A 14,311-nucleotide genomic window follows, 5' to 3' on the forward strand; every position below is an offset into this window, starting at 1 on the left:
GGGCACTGGTCATCACTGCCAGGGATGGGGGCTGGAGCAGCCATAATGTGGGGAGACAGAGTGGGCAAGGAGAGAGCTGCTGCATGCTTCTGCTGTGCTGAGCACGTTGCTCGCAAGCAGGAAAGTGGCTGGCCAGAGTGCAGTGAGCAGGTCTGGCTTTTGAAGAAGGCTGTCAGCTGCTGGCAGCTGGAGCCTGGAGCTCCCCCTGGTGATGGCAGGGGCCCATTGCAGGGCTGCAGGAAGTTCGATGCTAAGAGCAGCAAATCTACGCCATAATGCCTGCATGTGTAGATACTGCCTGGGAGCACTTAAACCACAGAAGTTTACACTTGAGTAAATTGAGCCTGGATCAAATGCATGCGTAGACATGCCCAAAGAGAGAGAAAAACTCTTAGTCCAGTGGTCTCACCCAATCCCAGATATTACTCCACTTCACAGAAAAGTTGGCCAATCAGTTCCTGAAAGTAGAGGGTGGTCATATGTGGGTAGCTTTTTGGCTGCTGTTCAGTCCAGGTGTTAGGTGATGATGCACACCCAACTTCCTTCTTACCCCCCTTTTATGATTTTTCTTTAACTTTACTTCTCTGATGTCTCTTCATTTCTGGGTACCATTGACTGGTTTGCTTGGATCATCGTACTGTTCATGTTTTTATCCTGTCAGCACATTCTTTTGTTTCAGCAAGCCCATCACATGCGTGCATCATAATTTGGTCTTTTACTGATGTCTTAATTTGGGCATGCCCTGGACTCCTAATTTGGTGTGTTCATCAACTCCGGAAATTCCAAGGGCTCTGCCATTGGGCACTGTCCAATTGGACCCCTCTTATCACTTTTCATTAACATATCCAGTTATTTCATCCCTATGATTCAGTCTGTTAGTGCCAAGTTCAGTTAATTTGAGCTAGTAACAAGGCTTGCACTATACATCCCTATGTTGACAATGCTGGGACATAAGTTTCCTATGAAAGTGAGCTCAAGGCTATAGCTGATAGTGCAGATACAAAATGCAAAAGAAAAGTTCAAATAATAATGAGGCTATACAAAAACTTAAGCAATGGTTAAATAAGGCTGAATATAAAATAAAAAAAAATGCTAGAATTCATCACTCAAGCAGGTGCAACCAAAGCTAAATGTGACAAGATATGCTAACAGGGCAGCAAGCTCTATGTTGCAGAGGAGACTTTGTGCAAAGAGATGACTGCAAATTTCATTTGTCCCCTTTTCAAAACAGTAAAAGTTATTCATAGATACTAGCCTCAAAATTGTTACAAAGCCAAACAGGTTGCAACAAAAGAAAAGACAAAGCAAGTAGGTTCATTTGACTTCAGTAGCCACCAGACTCCTTCAGGATCTTTGTTCAGATTTTAGCTTTGTTGCACATCCTTATAATTTTACCTCAAAATAAGTTTGGGGATTTTTTTATGCCTGTGTTCATGAAGTCATGTAGTTACTAAAACAAGTTTTAACTCTCAGGTTGTGGAGCAAAGATAAATAGGTGAACTTTAAATTATTAAAAAAATAGAATACAAGTAAGAATTTGGTTTACTTTAATTTCCAACCATTGGATTTTTTTATGCCTTTGTCATTAAGGTTGAAAATTCATCCTATAGCAAATATTTTCTCCATGCATAAGTGCCTATACACAATGATCAAGTCACTTCTCATTCTTTGATAATCTGTCTTGTATGCAGCAGTGTTGCCTGGCAGCTGTTGGCTGGTGTCTTTGACCCACTGCATATCCCACACTGCACAGTGGGCTGGATAGGGCCACATAACACCCTAGAAAGCCATTTCTGACTCTTATGCCACAGAAACAAAATAAACAGGTTGGGTTGGGGGTGGGCATGGCAAACAGACTCCAAGGTGGATTGGGGGCAGGCAGGGTCCATGGGGGGAATTGCAGGGGCAGAAGGGGTTTGTGGGGGGGATTCACCAGGAGCAAGCAGGGTCTGTGGGGAGATTGGGAGGGCAGGTGGGGTCCACAGGGGGGATCTGGGGGCAGACAAGGTCCATCAAGGTGGTTAGTGGGCAAGTGGAGTCCATGGGGTGGGGGTCAAGAGATTGGTGGGGCAAGATAGAGTCCACAAGAGGGATTGGTGGGATCAGCATGCAGGGGAGTCAGTGGGGGTGTTGTTGTGGTCCAGGAGGGTTTGGCAGGCTCAGAGGGGCTGGCAGGGTCTGTGGGAAGATTTAGAGAATGGGGGCTCTCTCCCCCACCCCCCAGGACCAGGGGCTATTTTTAGTCCCCTAAGCTCCCCCAAATGAAAAACATCATCCCCAGTAAACCATCCCCCCAACCCTGGCTGCCCCTCCCCCACCCCACCCTACTTGCTCAGCACCTGTCACTGGGAGTGACTTGCAGGATGGGGGAGTCATGGGCTTGAGTGTTGGGGGCAGGGGGAACTGGCTGGTCTGCAGGAGGAGCAGTGTGAGCCAGGGGGCTCCCCAGTGCTAGGGAAGGGGTAGGAAGAGCTCAGCCCTGGGGCTGGAGTCAGTGGCTGGGCCAGCCCTGTGGCTGTGCTAGGAACTGTACAGAAGTTCAGGACAATTCAATTGGTCTAAAAATGACTGACCTGATTTAAGTTAGGTGTACCTCAGGTGTGAGGTTAACTTAGATCAGGTCAGCCATTTTTAGACCAATCTCACTGTCCTGAACTTCTGTATAGTTCACACATAGATCCACCTAACTAATGCAAGGTCCATACCTAGGTGAGCTAAATTAGATGGGGGGGGGGGGAGAATTTTTGATGCAATCTAACCTCCTTCTAACCTCCACAAATGTTTGTATCTAGCCCAAGTGGTTAGGGCACTGACCCAGGAAGAAAAGACCCCTGTTCTAGACCCCACTCAATGAACCTGTATCTCCAGCTTCCCAGGACAGAATGCTAACCATCATACCACAGGTCAGACGTTATCGAAATCATTCTTCAGCATGCCTTTTGAAGCTGGTCCCCTAGGTAGCCAAGATGGGAAGATATTAGGGGTGTGCGAAGCAGGCCCTATTAGATTCGGCTTCGGCCCTGTTCAGGGACAGTGATTCAATTAATTGATTCAGATCACTGTCCCTGACTTGATTTGGCCGAATCCACATCTGAAGATGTGATGCTGATGCAGAGAATCAGTGATTTGGACATAGACACAACTTTAAATGTTTTTTCTGCATACCTCAAGGTGTCAGGCAGCTCGTGAATGCTGCGATGTTGGGTCTGATGGAGTGTCCCACAGGAGCACAGGGGGGTCCCTGCATGCTGGGTGGTGAACCCAGAAGTGGACCGGAAGTACTTTTGGTCCACTTCCAGGTCCACTGGGGAGTGCACAGGGGGGGCCCCCTACACCTCCCTGGCTTGGCGACCATCTGCGGGGGGACCCTGGGTACCCCCTCAGACCCAGGAAGCACTAGTCACTGAGCCGGGGGGGGGGGGCCCGCACACTGTCTAGCAGACCCAGAAGTGGACTGGAAGTGCTTCTGGTCTACTTCTGGATCTGCTGCCAAGCGTGCTGGGGAGCCCCCCACATTTCTGTGGGACACTCCATGTGCCCCAGCATCACAGCATTCATGAGCTGCCTACTACCTACAGGTATGTAGAAAAAACACTGTGTCTATGTCCAAATTGCTGAATCTGTCCAAATCTCTCTGAGTTGATTTGGAGGGTTCCAATTCAATTCAGAGAGATTAATGGTTCAGAGAGATTAAAGATTAAAGAGATTCAGAGATTAAAGATTAAAGAGATTCAATTCAGAGAGATTAAAGGTTCAGAGAGATTAAAGATTAAAGATTTGATTCAGAGATTTGGCCACCGAATCAGGCCGAATCTCTGCCGAATTGAACCAGGGACCAAAGATTCCCTAGAAGATCTGTGGAGCCAGGAAGAAACATGTAAGCAAGCTAGAGTATGTGTGGTTTGGTGACATAGCTGCTGTTACCCTAGAAGAGAATGAGACCTGTATTGTAGCTTGGGGCCTTGCTGTCAATGGTTGCATCTACATGTGCAGTTAGTAGTGTCTAAATTTACTGTGCATTAAACTAATGCACTCCCTGCTCCAGCCTGCTTGCCCTACCACCACACATCTCTTACCCCCTCCCCACCCCTAGCGCCACTCTGAGGCCAGGAACATGGTTAAAAGAAAAAACTTTATTCCCCTCACAACACCCACCCTTATAACTCCCCCCTCTCCACTCTCTCTCCGAAACACTGAGCACCTTCTTTTCCCCCTCACAACAGAGCCCCTCATACCTCCCTCCCCAACACAGAGCCCCTCTACCACCCGCCCCACCCACCAATAATAAAAAACCCTCTTCCCAAAGTGAAAACTATTTACAACAGTCTCAGACTCTGTCTGAGTCCTGGACTGGGGGGCTATGGGATGGGGCACCTAGGAGGCAGAGCCCAGGGACAAGCTTCCAGCACCCTGGCCTTGGCCAGTCCCCCTGTGGGTCTGGGGGGCTGCAATGAACATGGCAGGCAGCAGGCTCATCCATGGGTGATTTCCAAACACCACCCTTAAATGACCATGAGGCTCCCCCCTCTGCCAGCCTCAGTCCAGGGCCAGCGTCCCCTTGTGGTGCCATGCCTGGCTGGGGATGCAGGGCAGGCCTGGGGCTCCAGTGGGCAGGAGGCGCCTGAGGACCTCTTCCCAGGGCCAGGTGGAGGCCTGCTGCAGGGTGATGGGCAGAACTCAGGGGCTTGCTGGGTGATGGACAGGGGTCAGGCAGTGGGGGCCATGGACACAACTGCCAGGCCCAGGAGAGTGTCCAGGGTCCAGCGGTCGGCATCTGCAGCCTCTACTGCCTGGATCTGGAGAGCCACATGCTGCCAGAGCAGCTCAATGTGCTTTCAGTCTAGGGCCTTCATCTGTGCCCACTGCCCCAGCTGCACCTGGTCCTGCACCTCCTCCTGGGTGATCTCCTGAGCAACATCCTCCGCCCACCTGCAAAGACAGGAGACACTGCTGGGGATGAGCAGCAGCAGGAAGCAGGTGTTGGCCCTGCTGCCAGATACAACCAGGCAGCAACCCTGGGGAGATCTGCGCTGGGCAGGAGGTGCAGCAGGCTGTAGCCCTTTACAGTACTCACCTGTGGCCAAGCAGCAGCTCTGGCTAGGGGACAGGACTGGCAGAGGCAGCCTGGGTCCTGTCCAGGGTGGCACACAGGGCCTGCAGCCCCTTTTATAGCCTGCAACTAGGGGCTGCCAGAGAGCCCTGGGGCTGGGCTCAGGGTAGCCCCGTAGTATCATCATAGTATCATAGTAGCTAGGGTCAGGAGGGACCTGAACAGATCATCCAGCCTGACCCCCTGCCACAGGCAGAAATGAATGCTGGGTTCACAAGACCCCAGACAGGTGATCATCCAACCTTCACTTGAATTTGCCCAAGGTAAGGGCAAGGACCACTTCCCTGGAAAGTTGGTTCCAGATTTTGGCCACCCTAACTGTAAAATATTGCCATTTGATCTCTAACCTAAACCTATTCTCCATCAGCTTATTACCATTGTTCCTTGTCACCCCAGGTGGTGCTGGGGAGAAGAGGGCTGTACCTATTTGCTGTTGATCTCCCCTGATGAGTTTGTAGGCAGCCACCAGGTCCTCCCTCAACCTCCTCTTGCTGAGGCTGAACAGGTTCAGGTCCCTCAGTCTCTCCTCGTAGGGCCTGTCCTGCTACCCTCTCACCAAGCAGGTAGCCCTCCTCTGAACCCTCTTCAGGCTGGCCACATCCCTTTTGAAGTTCAGCGCCCAGAACTGGATGCAGTACTCCAACTGTGGCCTGACCAAAGTCGCATAGAGGAGGGGTATCACCTCTCTAGACCAGCTTGAGATGCAACTTTGGGTGCATGACAAGGTATGGCTGGCCTTGCTGGCTGCGGTCTGGCATTGGCGGCTCATGTTCATCTTGGAGTCAATAATGACTCCAAGCTCCCTTTCCAGCTCTGTGCTTTCAAGAGGGGAACTCCCCAGCCTGTATGTATGCTGTGGATTCCTTCCCCCAAGGTGCAGCACCCTGCATTTGTTTACAGTGAACCCCATCCTATTCTTGTCTGCCCAGTGGCTGAGAAGAGCTGGCACTAGGATTAGTGCTAGGTTGCATCTACACATGCATTGCTGCCTTTTAACTAATCATATCTAAATTTGATACCTGTACTTGCAGGTATCAAATGTGGTTGCTATTAGCCCCTTTAACTGCACAGTGAGGGTGCACACATGTAGACATGCACCCATACTACAGGGTAAATTAGGCTAAGGCTCAGTAAAGCAACTTGTGTAGACATGCCGAATGAGGACAAAACTTCTCCACTGCACTGCCTTTCATTTATTTTTCAAATGACTATTAAATACAAGGGGAAGCAACTCAATTTCCAAAAACATGCAGAGGACTCAGATAATGCCTTACTTCTTACATGGTAGTTAAAGCTCTGTACTGGAAAAAATAATACACAAATTCAATCCCCCCTCTAACTGGGGCAGGGGGCCATGGGAAGGAGATGATGCGCTAGAACCCAGGTCTTCCTGTTCGAGTGTTCAGATCACCTAGCTATTAGGCCTAAAACATGGGCATTGCCTTCCTCCTCCTTTATGGGACTTGCACTCAGATATACGTGTATGTAATTATGTATGTGTGCACTGTGCAGGGTAACAGGCAACAGAATCTCTACCTGTGCATAAGTGCCAAAATGCCACTTGCTAGACTCAAGAACTGCCACTTAGATGTGCAAAGATAAATAGAATTCCACCCCTAGATACTACATGACTTTGTACATAATATGTGTTTAGATCATTAAAATTTGCATAACAGATTATGCAATTTCCCAAGAAATTGTTACAGTCAATTTGGTCAGTCATCCACATCTCCGAACATGAATTACATTTGTATAAGCTGTCTCAAAAAGCCTGTACATATTTACTTGAAAAGATACAGTGTAATAGTCACTGTGATTTACTGTTGGTGTTTATATGAATTAATGAGAATAATGTTTTCTTTAAAAATTAACAAAAAACCTATTAATAATGGAAGTGATCAGACAGCATGCTGTGCTCAAGAAAGCACATTGTAATTTAGCATGGGAAAATGTGCTTCCTGGCTTTTCCCACTGTACAGAGCCTTACATGAATGGCAGACTGTGATATGATGTCAGAAACCCTGTCTTCTCCACTATTTAAGCAAAATGGCCATGGTTATTTTGATCCAATATTTGAGCAGAATGAGTAGGGTTGGGTGGTGGAGTTTTTTTCTTGTTTGCATTTTCACCTCTCAAGTTCTGTCTAAAGATAGTCCAATATGTATGAATATATATTTCCTTTGGCTTTTAGGTAAAGTATGTCCATGAAGATTCTGAAATCTAACAAGAATATGAGGCAGTTCTACAACAGCCTTTGTGCTATTGCATTAAAAGACACGTGATAGCATGATTCATGAAGTCAAAAATCAAGTGGTTCAACTATTTTTATAGTTGGCTAAAGTGGCTAAAGGTCTTATTTTATTTGAGAAGTCCAATTATCCAAATACTTTTTTTTTTAATTTAAGGAGAGATTAAAAGTTTAAAATTTTAGTTATATTATCCAGAAGCTTGTGTCACTCTTTTAGTTACAAAGCAAGGAAGAGAGAAAGCAAGAAAGAGAGAAAGAGAGAGAGAGAGAAAGAACATAAGGAAAAAAGAACAAAAGGAAAAAAGGAGAAATAGTTATAGAGTTAGATTCACTTTTTCATTTCTAATTGGAATTGACCATTGTAGGTTTAGTGCTCCATCAAGACTTTAAATCTGACAGAACATGTGATTGTACAAAAGCTTGACACTTTCACAGTTAATCCTATTTCTCTCACTAAAGCAAATTGTAACTCCATTAAATGAATGTATGTAACCTTCAACCTATGTTTTGTTTTCACAGAGCATATATTATAACAGACTTCATGGGCATCAGGAATGAAAGTTTTATGAAGGTAGCAGCAGTGGGAACTTGGATGGGAGATTTTGTCACAGCATGGATGGTAAGAATTGTAATACTATATTTTAAAAGTAAACCAATAGGGTGTGCTTGTTGTTTTCAAAGGAAAAATTAAGCTTGAATGCCTTTAGGTAAAATCAGTGTTTCCACTTAAGCAAGTGGAGAGGCAGCAGATGCAAGATTGAAAAATGGCAGAATATGGTAACAAGTGAGGAATCCAGACGAATTGATCTTGTGATGTCAGTGGGAGTTTTTCTATTGGCTTTTGTGGAAGCAGAAATGGCCCCTTTCTTTGCTATGAAACAGCAACATGGCAACATATTTTTATGGAATGAAAAAGAGGATAATGAGACAATCTCCGTATCTAGTGAAAAGGAATAAAAAGAAAAAGAATACACTGAGTGAGCTGATTCTGGAGAAGAAAAAGAAAGAGAACCAGTCAAACTAGTCAGAACCAGTCAAGATTGTAAGTCGTAGTCCCAAGTTGCTTTGAGAGAAGCCCTTTCAAAGTGGGACCATCAGTTAAAATGGCCTCAAATTTAGGTTTAAAAAAATTAACTGCTAAACCTTAAATCCAAAAGCAAAGCATCTCACTCCAGAAGAACAATTCTATTCAATCCATGGAAGCAGATAGTTCTCTCATGCTCTGAAAGTACATTGTATTGCCAGAACACGCAAGTACTGATTAGAGAGTTGCTGACAGGCAATACTTTTCACAAAAGTGTCTGAACTCCTGTATCTCAATCAGAAATATGACAGTGTTTCTACCATGGGGAAGGGGAACCAGGAGGACCCAGTAAGCTACTGGTTACTTTTTCTTAACTCAGTATCTTTTGCCCAGTAAGCTCTACTCAGTTTAAGGGGGTTGAAACCACATTTACTTCCCAGCAGAGTACCTTCAATTTCATTGAATAAGTGTAGGCCATAAGACAGGCCAAGAGCAGTGAGAGTTAAATTCTGTAAGTCTAAAAGTTATTTGGAAAGCATTAGAGCAGGGGTTTTCAACCTTTAAGGAGTATACCCCTTCTGATGGTGGTGGCTGGACACAGAGCAGGGAGGAGGGGTGGTGGCCGGACGCGAAGTGGGAGGCTTGCATGCAGTGACACGGGGTGGTGGATGGCGGTGGCAGCTGCTGCATGCAAGCTCCCCCTGCTGCGCATCTGGCTGGCAGCTGTGCAGAGGGGAGCCGCCGCCCCTCTTCCCGCCTCCCTCCCCAGCCCCTAGCACCTTTCCAAGTATCCCCAGGCGTATGCGTACCTCCGGTTGACAACCCTTGCACTAGAGTGCATTGGAACATTTGGAATCTCATCAAGACTCTTGGGATGTAAGGATCAGTACAACCTCCCATAATAGATAAGAAAAGCATGTAGGACAGTACAATCAAAACCTGGTACATATCTGGGAAGATATGTAACAGTGTTATTAAAAAAATTCATTTATCAGCAAATTGTAAGGTATATTGAACCAAGTGTGATTGATCATGTGTGAGCAATGATACAGGCTTTATGTGTACTTTTAAAGTATAAAAAGAGTAAAATAGCAATCCACTTGGGATTTAGATTTAACCCTGAACTGTCCCTGCTGTCAGCCAGTCTGATCACCTGGCTGATAGTGTGAATAACGGGTACCCTGAATAGATGTGCTGCATGCTTAGCTGAATCATCTTGCTGTAGAACCCTGGGGAGAATAATAGTAAGTTACCTTGCATTTACCCTAAGTAAAAGAAAGCACATGAACAGTTATCATGGAGTAGTTGATATACCATAAACTCACACCCTTTCATGCCTTGAGGTAACTTGTTTATGTGCCCATACCTTGACTTTCTCCCTATTCATCTTCCACCATCCATGTATTTGAAGCATATTCCATAACAGCTGTGAAAAGAAAAACAGCATCAAGGTTCTTCAGCATATTGTTCAGTGTCAGTGGTTTGTCCAAGACAAATTGCACTCTATGAAATGGTGGCCATGAAAACCAAGCACACAACAAATCATTCATCTGAACAGACTTAGAATAAGAGCATTGCAGAGCTGATCTGGGGCTGACGTTGACATTTAATGTAACTTTCTAAGAAGCAAGTAATAAAAATCATAGCTGCATCTAGATCTCATTAGCATGGGCCTTCTTTTGAGTGCTTCTGTAGCTTTATGTAGCTATACAAAGAAAGATGATGCATGTTCAAAACTGAACTGAGAATGGTTGTGGCTCAGGATTCAAATGACAGATTAGATATTGGTCACAGTACATTAGGCAATGTTCCAATTTTTGAGATCTTTTTGTCCATTGCCTCTCCAGCAAGTGTCACCAAGAAACATGTAACTGTATGTACTGTCACGTAAGTCATTGTGTAAAACACTTAGATGTCTGGACTGTTACACAAATGCCAGGGTTCAGAGAGCATTTGAGTTATAGGTCCCTTTTCTATATACACCTCTCTTTCTCTCTTCCCACCCACACGCCTCATTACCAGCCAAATAAAAGTGAGTTATGCACTTTAAATTGTTCTAATCTTCTTTACCTTCTAAAACAGTGAATTTGAAGCAAGATCAAGGTGGGGGAAATGTAACATGAAAAGGAAAACATTTTGCAGCTTCACTTCAGGTTTCTACTGATTTCTGTTAAAAAGGCCATTTGATTTTAGAGGCAGCAAAATATTTGTTTTGCAAAAGAGATACATTATTGCATGGAGCTAATATCTAAACCCTTACAGATTGGTTCTCTCTGGTATTTTAACTGTTTAACCATGAACAACAATTGTCAGTGTAGAAATTATGAAGTGTCCAATTTTATGAAATGAGAAAATTCTTATGAACCTTTTCAGATTTCTGAATTCACATGTGCAAAGCCTCATATCAAAAGATGCCTGTGAGCTTGCTGCTGCTAGGTCTCATCTCCTGTGAAGCTGCTATTGCAAAGTAGAAGGAACAGTTTACAGTCATGATAGTGCTTTAGGAACAGTGGAATCAAAGAAACATCAGCAGCTGTGTCATCAAGTGGTAAACTGAGGCATGGAGTCAGGAGAGAGCAGCAAACTTACTTAGTTCAAAGCTTTCCTTATGCTGTAGTGTTTGTGGGGACAAAAAAGATCCCAGAATTTTAAAACATTATGCCGTTTTATTATCTTAGTGACCATCCATGTCTGTGTCCATGTTGGCAGCTATAGTAAATCATTTTAGATATGTCCAAATGTTGCATCATGCTGTTCACTCTTTTGGAAGTACTAAATGATGGCACAGTAACAGACCATACTGTGCTGTGCTGGCAGCACACGGTTATTCTTAGCCGCTATGTCGCTGTAGCAACACACTATACTGAGGGAGCATGTTGCTCTGGCAACATAGCTGCAGCATCACGGTTTGTGCCTGCCGACATTCTGTTGCTGTAGCATGTTGCTATGGTGATGTAGCATCACATGTAGATGCACCCAGTGTTGAACATATATTGGAATGACAAAAGTGATTTTTGGGCATGTTTTGATCTGTGAAATATTCCAATCTTGGCGAACTATGTAAAGAAAAAAAATAAGAAAACTTCCAGTTTTGTTGGTAATTCAAATTTACTGCAACTATTACATTTTACAATGTAATAGACATTTACAATAACTAACAATGGGTGCGTCTACCCGTGCATTTACACTGCCCCAAATTTACTGTGGTGTAAGCTAAGCCAGAGTAAGTGTTTTTGGGTAGGTGTCTACACATGAGGAGATTGGGGAACAAATTTGCTCCTGGTTCCCTGGAGCCTGGCAATAGGTCCCTGCAGCCACCGAGGTCAGCACTAGGCTCTGGCTGCAGCTGCCAACATCTGGCAGCCCTCTTTAAAAGCCAGCTCCACTCTCTGCTGTCTGACCAGCCTCTTCCTTGCCCAGGAGCAACATGCCAAGTGCAGGGGCAGCATGCAGCAGCTTTCTCCTCAGCCTCCCTGTGCTATGGCTGCTCCAGCCCCTGCCCCTGGCAGCGATGACCAGTGCCCCATATTTGTGCTGGCCACCGTGACTGCCCTGCTGCTTCACTGTGCCAACTGCCACTTGGCCTACCGCTGTCTTGCCACACCCAGCTCCCTCACACCTAGCAACCATCGACCTGGCTGCAGCATGCTGTCCCAGGGCCATCACTTCCACTGCACAGCTGCTGCCTCCAGGGACACCGATGAGGGACTTCAGGATGCCACCGGTGGGGCTGCTGTCACCCTCCTGAGCCCCACCACCTCTGGGCCTGCAACGCCAGCCAGCACTGGTGGCTGCACCAAGTCCAGCACACCTGGGGCGATGAGCAGAGGCTGGATGGCTTCCACATGACCTGGGCTATCTTCTGGGACCTGCTCCAGAAGTTTCAGCCCCACCTGGAGTGGCAGGACACCGGCATGGACCTGGCCATCCCCACTGACACCCAGCTGGCCTTTGCATTGCTGGAGTTGGCCATGCTCACTAGCCTCCGGTACGTCGGACACCTGTTCAGTATGGGAAAGGTCACCACCAGGGAAGCCATCCTGGAGGTGTGCAGGGCTCTCCAGACATGCTGGGGCACACTGTGCTCTGTGTCCACAACCTCCTGGTGGCGGTGGCAGGGGTCTATGCACTGGGATTCCCCCAGTGTATCGGGGCCCTGGATGGGACCCACATCTCAGTCACCTGTCCATCCCATGGAGAACACCCGTATTACAGCCACAGGGGATTTCACTCTGTGGTCCTGTAGGCCACTGTAATCCATTCATCCATAGATTCATAGATGTTAGGGTCAGAAGGGACCTCAATAGATCATCGAGTCCGACCCCCTGCATAAGCAGGAAAGAGTGCTGGGTCTAGATGACCCCAGCTAGATGCTCATCTAACCTCCTCTTGAAGACCCCCAGGGTAGGGGAGAGCACCACCTCCCTTGGGAGCCTGTTCCAGACCCTGGCCACTCGAACTGTGAAGAAGTTCTTCCTAATGTCCAATCTAAATCTGCTCTCTGCTAGCTTGTGGCCATAATTTCTTGTAACCCCCGGGGGCGCCTTGGTGAATAAATCCTCACCAATTCCCTTCTGTGCCCCCGTGATGAACTTATAGGCAGCCACAAGGTCGCCTCTCAACCTTCTCTTGCGGAGACTGAAAAGATCCAGTTTCTCTAGTCTCTCCTCGTAGGGCTTGGTCTGTAGGCCCTTAACCATATGAGTGGCCCTTCTCTGGACCCTCTCCAGGTTATCCGCATCCCTCTTGAATTGCGGCGCCCAGAATTGCACGCAGTACTCCAACTGCGGTCTGACCAGCGCCTGATAGAGGGGAAGTATCACTTCCTTGGACCTATTCGTCATGCATCTGCTGATGCACGATAAAGTGCCATTGGCTTTTTTGGTGGCTTCGTCACACTGCCAACTCATGTTCATCTTGGAGTCCACTAGGACTCCAAGGTCCCTTTCCACTTCCGTGCCACCCAGCAGGTCATTCCCTAGGCTGTAGGTGTGCTGGACATTTTTCCTCCTGAGGTGCAGCACTTTGCATTTCTCCTTGTTGAACTGCATTCTGTTGTTTTCTGCCCACTTGTCCAACCTGTCCAGATCTGCTTACAGCTGTTCCCTGACCTCCGGCCTGTCCACATCTCCCCATAGCTTTGTGTCATCTGCAAACTTGGACAGAGTACATTTGACTCCCTCGTCCAAGTCACTGATGAAGACATTAAAGAGTATCGGTCCAAGGACCGAACCCTGCGGGACCCCACTGCCCACACTCTTCCAGGTCGAAACTGACCCATCCACCACGACTCTCTGGGTGCGACCCTCTAGCCAATTCGCCACCCACCGGACTGTGTAGTCATCCAAGTCACAGCCTCTTAACTTGTTCACCAGTATGGGGTGGGATACCGTATCAAAGGCCGTCCTGAAGTCTAAGTATATGACATCCACCCCTCCTCCTGTGTCCAGGCATTTCGTAACCTGGTCATAAAAAGAAACTAGATTGGTCAGGCACGATCTACCTGCCACAAACCCGTGCTGATTTCCCCTCAGCGTAATTTGTCCTGCCGGGCTCTCACAAATGTGAAACTTGATAATTTTTTCAAAGACTTTGCCAAGGATGGAGGTGAGACTGACTGGCCTATAGTTGCCCGGGTCCTCCTTCCTCCCCTTTTTGAAAATGGGGACCATGTTGGCCCTTTTCCAGTCCTCCAGGACTTGGCCCATGTGCCACGAGCGTTCAAATATTCCCACCAGTTGCTCTGCAATGATGTCGGCCAGTGCCTTCAGCACCCTCGGATGGAGCTCATCCGAGCCTGCCGACTTAAAGGCATCCAGTTCTTCCAAGTGACTCTGCACCATCTCAGGGTCTACGCATGGAAGTCTGGCGCCTTGCTGCTGCCTCTCTACAACCCCAGTGAGAGACTTGTCATGCCCCTCACTTAGGA

At 47.0% G+C, this 14,311-nt stretch overlaps 1 protein-coding gene across 8 annotated transcripts in view; it reads left to right on the top strand.

Moving 5' to 3' along the window:
• The window catches only part of TMEM117 (transmembrane protein 117), a 397,723-nt gene that overhangs the window by 184,452 nt on the left and 198,960 nt on the right, over positions 1 to 14,311 (top strand). For all 8 annotated transcript variants that reach the window (XM_019492756.2, XM_059726034.1, XM_006272241.4 and 5 more), the window contains one exon: positions 7,878 to 7,977. In XM_019492756.2, coding sequence (XP_019348301.1) covers positions 7,878 to 7,977 — 100 coding nt within the window. The remainder of the gene's footprint in view (positions 1 to 7,877; positions 7,978 to 14,311) is intronic.

Source organism: Alligator mississippiensis, chromosome 4 (assembly GCF_030867095.1).
Source record: "Alligator mississippiensis isolate rAllMis1 chromosome 4, rAllMis1, whole genome shotgun sequence".
Lineage (NCBI taxonomy): Eukaryota > Metazoa > Chordata > Crocodylia > Alligatoridae > Alligator > Alligator mississippiensis.